Raw genomic sequence first — 12197 nt, forward strand, 5'->3', positions numbered from 1 at the left:
GCATGGTTAAAGCTGTAAATAAACATCATAGTTGGAAAGCATACAAACCAAATTCAAAATGTCTATCTCAAGTTGTAAGCCCTCTTCAGAAATTATGATACGCAAAAGACAATAATAATAATAAGAAAATCAACGAAGTTAAAGACTGTAACCAAAATCACGAGAGAGAGAAAAAGTATGAAACAAAAATGAAAAACATTTGAAAAGGCAATAAAGCTTTTCAGCGCCTTGCCGTCAACAAATTAGTGCAACGTGTTATGTATTATTTCTACAACGCTAAACCTGAAGAAAAGAAAGTGTACCTATCTCGTTTATATCTCTTATTTCCTCTGTTCCTCAATCAGTACCAGTATCTCGCTCTTTTCCAGAAGAAAATATTGTGATAATAACTACATCTAACTGAGTATTAACTGAGTATTCTGTGTCCTTTGTTACTGCTCTGAGAAAGATAAGGCATTATATGCTTCGAAAAAACAACGCATCAAAGACGCATGCCTCTCTCTCTCTGCCTCTCTCTCTCTGCCTCTCTCTCTGCCTCTCTCTCTCTGCCTCTCTCTCTCTCTCTCTCTCTCTCTCTCTCTCTCTCTCTCTCACACACACACACAGACGCACACACATCAAACGCACTCGTATATTAAAAAGATAAAAAGTGTTTTCAATGTCCTCTGCATCAAAAGCAACAACAGTTCATGTCGACAACATTAACATCTCGCACAGAAACCGCAATAAGGGAATTTGAAAACAGACAGTGTTGTACCAACTTGGAAAAAAAAAAGAATAATATGCATTTATCAATATGCGCTGACACAACAAAACTGACAAAAAAAGCATATACACAACAGCGACTTTCGACATGTGTAGCTTTTTACAAACACATGCATGTCCAGATATATTAGTAAAAATGTCAGGGCGAAAATGTGACATATAACAGACATATTCTTGCCACTTACACTACAACAATTTTGAATTGAGATGTTACCGAATGAGAAACAGCAGAATGAGACACCGTGAGGAAAACATGGTGATAAGATGAGTTCCAACAAAACAAAAACAACTGAACAGTCACACGAGAATCATCAATTACCAAATGTCATGTGGCTATGTAAAACATCAGCAAAAAATTTACACAATTGGACGCAAAACAAGACAGCTTTGCTGTATACCTTTACTTCAAAGACGAATTAATTTGAAAGAATGTATATATTTATAAATCACAATTTTATTTTTCCTGTCATGCATGTGACAGCTGCACAAAGCATGGACAGTGAAACATCTAAAAATCCATGAAAAAAACAAAAACTATAATTTAACCACCATTAAACTTTTATACAATGATCAAAGTTCAGCTCAAGGGCTGTTTTTGTGCATTTCTGTGAAGTTGATCAGATACCTTTTAAAAGTAGATTGTTTTTATTAAACAGCCCATTCCAATCCCTTTTAATAACAGCTATTTTTTACATGCCACCACATAGAAAATGAAAGACAATTTTCAGACAAAAGTCGCTTTCATTGGTTTCATGAAAAAGTTCAATTGGAAAGATCGATAAAAAGTGCCTTGTCTAACACAACTTCGCATTCTCTTCAACAGACAGAGACAACGCTGACACGTTATAAACACCACAATTATTTGTGAAATTAATTGCCCTATACATCTTGGATTAAAAACAAACCTACGGCCGGATTCACGGTCATTAATTGCTTCAAGCTCAAAACATTCAAAAAGTTAATTAGTGGAATTAAACATCGCACCATATCTATTCTAGCGCCTTTTCTAGCACACTGTTACTCATAGCATGCTCAAAATTGTGACAAAACGCCCAGACAATAGTCTGATCAAACTCTTCATTCGGATAAAATGAAGCATCTGGTCCTACGTTCCAGAGAATGTTGGGTTCTGTCAGGTCAGCTGGATTATTTCATGACGTTGGTCCTCTTCTTACTTAAAGCTTGTGGTGTGGTCTTTCACTTCAATAACCGTTTGATTACTTTAGTTTGTGTTAAGTACATTATCAAAACTGACATCGACACTAAAATGAAATAGTTGTGATTATCAGCCGTGACTTCTCATGCAAAACGATTTTGAAAGATGGAATACTGAAATGAACAATTTTGATTTCTACATAGGTTATGTCAAAAGATGATGATAGTGGGTTCAATTTCAAAAAAATTATTTTTATAACCAAATAATTTTAGATGATTTGTTTAGCATGATGATATACTTCTGTAAGTTGCTTTGATGATCTTCTTATATATGAATGGTAATGATGGGACCCTTTGGGCTAAGCAGTGCATGATGTACCAAACAGATAGATGGAATCAAACAGCTCTCATGATTGTGGGAGATACATAACAAAAATCAAAACAGGAAAACAACGCTAGCGCTAGTTATGAAGAAAGCATCAATGACGAGATGAGTGAATGATGTCATCCTTGACACTCCCTACTTGAAATCGTCAGATTGCAAGCATGTTATGAGACAGACAGATTTGTGTTTTGACGAGTATTGACCAAGAAATTCACATTTTATGAGCCACTTTTTACACTACATGTATCAGTGTTCAGAGACATATATCTGGGTTCAGGAAAGTGTAATTCTCCCTTCCTCTTTCACCATGCAAGAACTTGCCATATTAAGTCCGCCGTCACAGATATAGTCATGTCTCCCATGCGAAAAAAACTACAGACTACGTTGGTATTTGACAGTTTCTGTCGGTCTTTTGAAAGACGCCCCACTTGGTCATCCCAACTCGGTTATGGCGGTCAACTGTAACCGTTTGATGAAGAAACGTTCAATGTTCACCTTGATTTAGCTCAAGGCTACAGACTGATCGACCTTATTCATCTCCGCCTCACCTTGGTTATAAACAGGGCGAGGACAGGTGCGCGAAGTGCGTGCTTGACTAAGTAGCAATGTAGAAGGCGACGATGAAGACCAGGTCTGAGGTGCACGAGACAGTCACCACCCAAACGGGAGCCACCACGCAGTGTTGGATTGGTTGAAACTGAGATGTGTTGTGATTTCAACGAATCAGAACCCGCGGTTTGGAAGGCACCCACTTTCGGTTCGTGCACCTCAACCCTGAGGCCCAACCGGTGGTGGTTCTGATGAGACCGGGGTGCCAGTTCACGATGCTGTTCATCTCCGCTTTACCCTGGCTATAAACGAGGCGAGGACAGTATTCCGTATTCATTCTCATGCTCAATATATGGCTGTTGACTGGTTTGGTAGGGTGACCATTGATGGAATTGTTTCTTGCTAATGTTAACACTGTTGCCGTTGTGAGCTGGGGTAAGCTTAATTGATTGAGTGCGTGTGTCTGCAGGAGGACCCGACACTGGTTGATATTGTTTTTGCTTAGGGAGGGAAGCTGCTTGCCCTCTGGCGTCCTGAGAAAGGTTGTTGAATCCGTAGGCAGAATGATATACAGAATGAATTCATTTCTTTCATGAAGGGCTCTTAACTACTGATGCCTTCGGACCTAGGTTTGTGTTATGTCAGTTGGATGTGAAGGAATTTTCACTGTCTAACTAAGTAAGCGTTGTGTCTGGGCCTTGATTTTGAGATTTGAGTTCCAAAGGTGCAGTCATTGACATGCCCCCATATGTAGCTGCTGGTTGTTTGCTTGCGGCGACAATCGCAGAATCGTGTTCATTGTTGCGTGATATCGTGATCCGGGCGTCGCTGCTAAAGTTTTGCATGTGATGGAGTGAGTGTGTGTGTGTTATCAAAACAACTACTGGATACCTTAGTCTTTGCGACCTCAAAGTGCCAGCGTTCTCATGCTCCAAGCATGGCTGTTGACTTGGTGAGTAGCTATAGGCCAGCAGTGGCTACAAGATATTTTTGTTGTACTGATAAATCAAGCGCGACTGCTGAAGCTGTGAGTGGCGGGGTGGGGTGGGGAGGGTGTTGTTGGGCGGGGAAGAGAGAGGGGGAAGGGTGGGGGGGGGTGTTGTTGGGCGGGGAAGAGAGAGGGGGAAGGGGGTTACCGATGCAGTGGGTGCGTCTGTTGAAGGAGTTACCACTGGTTAGCTTGTTCTCGCTTGAGCTGAAAAAAACTGAGTTTTTCCAACGCAGTCCGCCCTTGCAAGTAAGTGTGACTGCTGGCTGTTTGTGATCAAGCGGCGACTGTTTCATCATCTCCACATCTAGACGTGGCTGGCGTAGTTGTGGAAGGGGTTGTCGATGGAGTGGGTGTGCCTGTTGAAGGAGCTGCCACTGGTGAACTTGTTCTTGCCCAAGGAGGCGGACTGCGTGCTGCCGGAGCCAGTCGTGCTGGGTCTCCTCTTCACCTTCATCACGCGGCGGTACTCCTTGCGAGCCTGTAGTAATAATAATAATGAACCGTTATTAATCGCCCCTTCTCGCCATAAAATAACTATCCCAGAGCCCAACAAATATCCAAAATTATACAATGCCAAAAAACAAACTCCAAAACACTGAGTTACGTCCTATACATACATATTTATATCCTCAACAAAGATTGTTTGTTACACCGCTTACTCGCATGTGCAAGACGAGAACGTTGTATGATTTAAACAATTGATTTTAGTCATTTTAGTTGCATGCTTCACCCGAAAGCGGCGAATGTGGAAAGGTCTAGATTTCTTTCTTTCTTTCTTTCTTTATTTGGTGTTTAACGTCGTTTTCAACCGTTCAAGGTTATATCGCGACGGAAGGTCTAGACTGGCAGTGTAACACCAAAGTTTTTTTGTCGTTTGGTGTCACTGTAAATTACGTGTCTGAAACTGACAATTATAAACACGCTAAGGTCCACACAGGCAATTTTTCAATTACACCAAACATTCTTTACCTATTAGGAAAAAAAATGACTGTTTACGGTAACATAGGCCAAAAAAAATAAGGTCGGTAGGTCGGGATTTTTATTTTTTTTTATTTTTTTTTCTCCAAAAAAACATATTTTTAAGTTATTTTGCCAAAAAACAAAGACTTTTTTTTCCCCCCAAATGCCAAAAAAATTCAAGGGTCGCGCGAAAAAATAGGATCGGTCGGGATACCGTAAACAGACTATTTTTTTGTTTGTCCTTTAAAGGCTGCCATATTCGTAGCGTTCATTCATTAATTCATATTGTTTACATGTGCCAATAATGTTATAAAACTGTACCTAAGGGGATATAATAACGATTGGCTGTAGCTTTCGAACACAGAAAAAATTATTTCAGTATTGCAAAGTGGTGTTGATAGTGTCGAATGTAAACAGAACAGTCTCAAACGCCATCTTTGGTTTACAAAACGTCACGAAGTGACGTCAACGGTCTAAAAATAGCCCAAGTCCTGGAGAACTGTTGCTAAACAATGCAAGAAAGAATTAATTATTTCTCGTAATTGGTAAGGACTTCAAACCTAAAACTTTGCAGGAAGCTTAATTTATACATCCCCGCAACGATGGGAAAAGCCCTGGGCGTTATGGTTCAGACAGGCAGTTTGTAGTAACGTAAATCATTTTTGTCTGTTAGTGTTCATGTTAACTGTCTGCCTAAAACAATATCAAATGCTTTATGATCCAGACAGGCAATTCACAGTAACACCAAACATGTTTTGTCTGTTGGTGTTAGTGTAAACTGCATATCTAAATTAATTGTAATCGCTTAAAGGTCCAGAAAGGCAATTTTTTGTCTATTAGTGTTCCTGTAACAGTAAACAATTTAAAATGCTTTATGTTCCAGACAGGCAAGTTACAGTATCACCAAACATTTGTGTTTTTTGTCTGTTGGTGTTTCTGTAAACTGCCTATCCAAAATGCAAATAACAGTAACAGCAAACTGTTTTGGGTTTTTTGTTTGATGGTAATACTGTAAACAGTATGTCTAAAACTCTTGTAAACGAGGCTCAAAGGTCCACCCACCTTCTTGTTGAGGAGACAGTGGAAGACGAAGATGAAGAGGCCCTGCGTGGAGTTGAGGATGGTGAAGACGTAGGCCACGGCCACGGACTGCTGGTTGAGGAAGAAGTAACCCATGATCCATGTCAGACCCAGCAGCACCTCCAACGCCATGGCGCCTTGGATCCACGTCCTGCTCACAACAATACAGAGGAACCCCCCTTTTAACTCATTGTCTCCCAGGTACGGATATATCCGTTCCCACTCATATGGCTCTATCTGACCCGGTACGGATATATCCGCTCAGACTGTTAGCTTCAGTCGCTTCCTGTAACGTCCATCTAACGCCTGCATTCCAGCGTATTGATACACAGTTACTACACCGTTACTACAATTCCGAGTGACCTGCTGCAGCACAGCTGGTCTCTGCTAAAAAAAAACTTGGTCAACATAGGTGGGGTAGAAAGTGTTAAGACTCCCTCTCTTTCAGGACCTTGTTTCCTCAGACGTTCTGCTCAGTAGTACACTCTGTTGATACGTTACCCTGATTGGACTGCGCGAGACGATGACACCTATTAAGAAACACCAAAAACTTTGCCGTCATTTCGGCAGCATTGCTGACTGTGTTCACGTATGGGGACATCTACTTCCTACACCAACCTTTGTGGCCATTTCGGAAAACTCGCTGAGAAAAAAATCATAGCAACATTGCTGAGAGAGATTCGCCATTTAAGTCATGAACTCACATGGGGAGACAAATACATTGTAATTGCCAAAACCTAGCGTCAGTCAAGCAATAATAATAATAATAATAATAATAATAATAATAATAATAACTCACTTTTCTATAGTCCCGAATTCACAGCTCCACGCGCTTTACAATTCCAATAAACACTCACACACACACACACACACACACACACACACACACACACACACACACACACACACACACACACACACACACACACACACACACACACACGATATACAAATCATGACATAAAAAAATACAAGCACACTAACCCATTATAGCGATACGAAAAAATTACACAGTCAATAACAACAACAACAAAATTCAGCAAGCAAGTGTACTCAGTACTAAAATAAGAATACATGCTCTCTCTCTCTCTCTCTCTCTCTCTCTCTCTCTCTCTCTCTCTCTCTCTCTCTCTCTCTCTCTCTCTCTCCCTCTCTCTCTCTCTCTACCTCGCATAGACCTCTACAAATCGAGCCTAGCCTTCTCGGGAGCTTTTCTCTGGAACTCCTTCCCCCAACAGATAAGAAATGCAACTTCAGTGAAATTGTTTAAGAGACAGTCACGTTCACACATCATTCGTGAATGAAATGTCTTGTTCGATTGTTATTTTGTTGAACATTTTGTACTAGTGTTAACGGATGTGTAGCTAATCTGAGCAACTTCATTCTCAAAATGAAAGGCTTAACTATGTCAATGTAATTTTGTAATTTTTGAGTTCTCCTTATATAATTCCTTAACTGCACATAGTATTGCAATCCATACAATGTATTTCTATATCTTATATGATTGAATTTTTATTTGTTATGTCCGTCTGTCTTTATGTGTTGTATAAAGGACAGGTTGGAAGAATAGGCTTTGCCTAAAACCTTTATCCTTTTGTAATAAAGTTCTGAGTCTGAGTCTGAGTCTGAGTCTCCCTCTCTCTCTCTTTCTCTCTCTTTCTCTCTCTCTCTCTCTCTCTCTCTCTCTCTCTCTCTCTCTCTCTCTCTCTCACGGCGTCCTCCTCTCTCTTTCTTGGGACTTTCAGTACCAATCAGCAAAGATGCAGTAAACCTTCTTCAAAAGGGTTGCACAAGAAAAGTTAACCAACAACCCACGGACATCGCGGAGTCAGAGAAGACAACAAAGTAAGGGCAAAATACATCTGCGCAGTCGTCACTACACTACATGCTGCGATAGGGTTTATGACGAGTACTTGGCCTGTTAATTACCTCCATAATCTGCAGTGCGTGTGCTGTCCTGCTGAAGTAACATAGGTGAGCGCCGGGCCTCACACTAACAAGACCTATACGGAATATAATAATGTGGCCATTTTTGCGTCAAGGAAGTATCAGTGATAGCACATTGTAAAACAGATGAAAAGAAATGGAAACTAGTCTAGGGGTGTATACAACAACCATTTTGACCTCCGTGACTGTTTTCGTAGAAATGGCCACAATTATAGACCTAAGATACACGTGATATTTGCAAAACCAATAAAATATGATTGTGAAGCAGAAGCTGACCTGATTCCCCCAGCAGTGCTCTTTTCCTTGCCGGTGAAGACGTACTCGGAGTGACGACACACCATGGTCATGGCGTAGATCAGGATCACCGAGTTGGCCTGAAACCACACGACATTTTGAAAACACAAGACATTTTACAACGGATTAGAACTATGTTCCTCTAGATCAGGATCACCGAGTTGGCCTGAAACCACACGACATCTTGAAAACAAAAGACTTTTTACAACGGATTAGAAATATGTTCCTGTAGATCAGGATCACCGAGTTGGCCTGAAACCACACGACATCTTGAAAACAAAAGACTTTTTACAACGGATTAGAACTATATTCCTGTACATAAGCCTGATAAGGATCAGAGATTTTGCCTGAAAGGACACATTTTGAAAACACAAGACATTTTACAATCGATTGCAACTATGTTCCTCTAGATCAGGATCACCGAGTTGGCCTGAAAGAACACGACATATTGACAACACAACACATTTTACAATTGTTTTCAACTGTGTTCCTGTAGATCAGGATCACCGAGTTAGACTGAAATAACACGACATATTGACAACATACGACATTTTACAATTGTTTTCAACTGTGTTCCTGTAGATCAGGATCACCGAGTTAGACTGAAATAACACGACATATTGACAACATACGACATTTTACAATTGATTATAACTGTGGCGTATCTAATAAAGTTGGGGGCGAGGGGGATACAGTGGTAGTTGGGGTGGGGTGGCTGGGGGTGTGTGGAGGAGGTATAGGAGTTGGCGACATGGTAAGGGGGGGGGGGGGGAGATAAGAGGAATACAGTAGGGGAATAGGGTCAAATAGGTGTCTATGTGACCCGATATTGTTTTATTTTTGTCTTCAGTTTTCTCCATTCTTGAAGTTTTTATTTTGAAATGGCCACCCACATTTAAACCAAACATCACTCGCAGCTTGCATTCTTCGCTGTAGATCAACGACCCCCTCTCCCTTCTCACGTTATTCACACTACTAGTGCGGATGACGTCATAGGCAAAAGGGGATCGTTAATCCACAGCGAAGAGTGCAAGTGAACGTACACGTCACACCCGCCCTATCAACCATCTTCCGAGTGTTTATCACAACATCATCTTGAAACCAGATGGTGGCTACATTCAGCAAAGATGTCCACCCACCGGGCGCTGACACAACTTTTTTCAACTTTTTAGCAAGATTATTCTGCTGATGCAGCAGTGCACTATTAGAGCACTGACGTTTGTTTATTTGTAAAGGTGGTTTTGTTTTCGTAAGTTTATTCTCCATGATAGACAAAACGCAGCAGTGTGCTAATAGAGCATTGAACCCTGATTTATTTGTTACTCTTTTTCTTCATTGGTTTAATTTCCTGATAGATGAAAATGCAGTGTGCTATTAGAGCACTGAACCCTGTTTTATTTGTTAATGTTTTTCTTCACAGGTTTATTTTCCTGATATAAAAAAAAAACGCAACAGTGTGCAATAAGAGCACTGACCCCTGTTTTATTTGTTATTTCCTCCTTTAAGTTTATTCTACCATAGAACAAAACACAACATGCCAGGGGTGACGAAAGACAAAAGACTACAGGGGCGATGAGGATAAAATCAAAGCGCTACGTGCTTCACCGGGTAAACTACAGGTCTCATCTGAGCCATACAATCTATAGCACTCAACAAGCAACCCGGAAGAATCTTTTCTTGCGAGCTCTGTTCTCTACTGTAAAAGAGAGAGAGGGAGGGAGAGAGAGAGAGAGAGGGGGGGGGGGAGAGGGAGAAAGAGAAAGGGAGAGAGAACAAAAACGGTACGTAATTTATCCGTCGTTACTTAGGTCTCCAAAACAATTTCTAATTTCTAATTTAAATGTTGATTTATCTCGTGCCAAGTAGGGCTCTTCTCTTTTGAATAAACACGTGTCTGGTCGAATACACAGTTTACGCAGCAATAACGCCATCCAGTGCAAACTTTAAGAGAGTTCAAACCCAGGAGTCGATAAGATCCGTTTTGTTTTTCACTGCGGCGAAGTTTACTTTTTAGCTCACGTAAGTGTAGCCTATGCGATGGTAAACTTTGTCTGTCTGTGCGTGCGTGCGTGCGTATGTATGTATGTGTGTATGTCTGTGGTAGAAACTTTAACATTTTTGGCTAAACACCGAAATACTCATTTCACGTGGTTAATTTTCAAGCACCATCTTCAAATTATTGAAGCAATGATCAACATTGTGTCGGCATGTGTGTAGTTAAAGCGTGTATCCAAAGAAAACGGGTGGTGGGGGGTTTTGAAGGGGTACAAGCAGTTGACTGATTTGTGTCGTGTTTGGCATGTAGACGGCAGGTCAGGTGTCAAGATCAGGTCAGGGGTCGCGCGAAGGATTGTGGTCCAGTTCTCACCTCGCCGATTCGCCGGGGAAGACGATTTCATGTTGTTCGGTTTCTAAGCTCCAGAAAAGTAAATAAAGAAGATACCAAAGGGAGATTTCCTACAATTTGATCTGCACAGCGTGTTTCCAATGTCCACGCGAGGAAGAGCTGTCGAAAGCGCGGCAGTCAGTGTCGATCTTGCAGCCGTATCCTGGTAAGTTCAGAGACAGATCTAGTGTCTCCCACTCTGATAACGTGTCACCTACTGTTAATCCGTTTTGTTTTAATTTCTTTTTATTTCAGCAGACACGGATGTCAAACACAGTGCTAGGCAGTCACCTCTAGTGAAATGAGTTGATCTAAAGTGCCTGTAATGTTTGGATGTCTTTGCTCGTGGTTCGATTTATGTGAATTTCAAGACTTGCAGTAGAGTCTCAAGTTAAGTTTACTCTGCCCGAAAAAAACTGTCCACCATTTACTTGAACATGCAGATATAAGGAAACGGAATGAATCTGTTCTCAAAGTCAAAATGATCACGATTTTTTCCTCAGATTCAAAACATGCACTGTCATGGTTTTGTCTGTACAATTTAGTAAGTCTTAAGTACTTTGCAACAACTTCCTTGAACGTGAAAGACAGTTTTTGAATGCTAGATCTGTATCGCGTTTCATTCCAGACTCGATCCTCTCTTTGATTGTAGATCTACTGTTTGCTGTTTACGCACTATCATATGATTCGCTATGTAACGTTTGGTAAGCTTACCTTGCCACAGCTTTCTTGTCTTTGTTGGCATTTCTGGCTGTGTTGACCGTCAGAATTATTTTAAGAACCAGGCTGCTGCAGTCGACATGTTTCGCATATTGTAGGGTTACCATGCTGCATAGGTAAAGTGGCTTGTATAACCTGACTATTCTGTTTCAAAACACTGTTTATATTTGTGTAGGTTGTAGTCATCATAACTAATCGCATTTTGCCATTTGTTTCAGAAAGGAGGTTAACCTACAACAAGATCGACGCTATGTCAGATATATGCCTCAGCCACATGAAGACTTCCGAATTTAGATCTACTCGGCATGGTGACAAGTCTTGATGAAAAGTATAGGACTGAGGACAGCAGTGGAAAAAGTGCCCACATGGCAGGTACCTAACCTATTACCCTAGTCATTTTATCTGTTTGCCTTCTTTTGAAAATTATACATGGAGTTGATATGATGCGTTAGTTTTAACTGTGTGTGTGTGTGTGCGTGTGTGTGTGTGTGTGTGTGTGTGTGTGTGTGTGTGTGTGTGTGTGTGTGTTTGTGTGTGTGTGTTACGGAGTGAGTGAGTTTGTGTTATGTTACTGTTTGTTGATTTCTTACGGGAGCCTTGAAGGCTTCGCCTCTTGTTTTAAATAGATTGGGAGGATAGAAAAACAAACTATGCCGCAAAGCAAAGGGATAAAATCAGTGCTGGGCGGAAAAGATCTAGCACACTAGCAAATATAACACACCTACACGCCCACACGAACACATTGCGCACGCTCGCTCTCTCTCTCTCACTCTCCATCTCTAACACACACACACACACACACACACACACACACACAATGACACACCTGTTCATACGCAGGCAGACAGAGAGAAAAACAAAAGCGCGCACGCACGCACGCACTCACTCACGCACTCACTCACTCGACGTACTCACTGTCTTTCTGTCTGTGCACTCACGAACATGAGCCCTTCTCGTTCTTGAAA

General features: G+C 41.1%; 1 protein-coding gene across 4 annotated transcripts in view; it reads right to left on the minus strand.

The window, feature by feature from the left end:
* Positions 1-3944: 3944 nt before the first annotated feature.
* The window catches only part of LOC138966478 (adhesion G protein-coupled receptor L4-like), a 67755-nt gene continuing 59502 nt past the window's right edge, over positions 3945-12197 (minus strand). For 3 of the 4 annotated variants that reach the window (XM_070338744.1, XM_070338741.1, XM_070338742.1), the window contains 4 exons: positions 8109-8206; positions 6685-6717; positions 5868-6036; positions 3945-4323 (listed from right to left, as the gene is read on the minus strand). In XM_070338744.1, coding sequence (XP_070194845.1) covers positions 4150-4323; positions 5868-6036; positions 6685-6717; positions 8109-8206 — 474 coding nt within the window. In that variant the 3' untranslated portion in view covers positions 3945-4149. The remainder of the gene's footprint in view (positions 4324-5867; positions 6037-6684; positions 6718-8108; positions 8207-12197) is intronic. The other variant, XM_070338743.1, reaches the window with a different exon arrangement.

The sequence above is a fragment of the Littorina saxatilis genome, linkage group LG5, assembly GCF_037325665.1.
Source record: "Littorina saxatilis isolate snail1 linkage group LG5, US_GU_Lsax_2.0, whole genome shotgun sequence".
Classification (NCBI taxonomy): Eukaryota; Metazoa; Mollusca; class Gastropoda; order Littorinimorpha; family Littorinidae; genus Littorina; species Littorina saxatilis.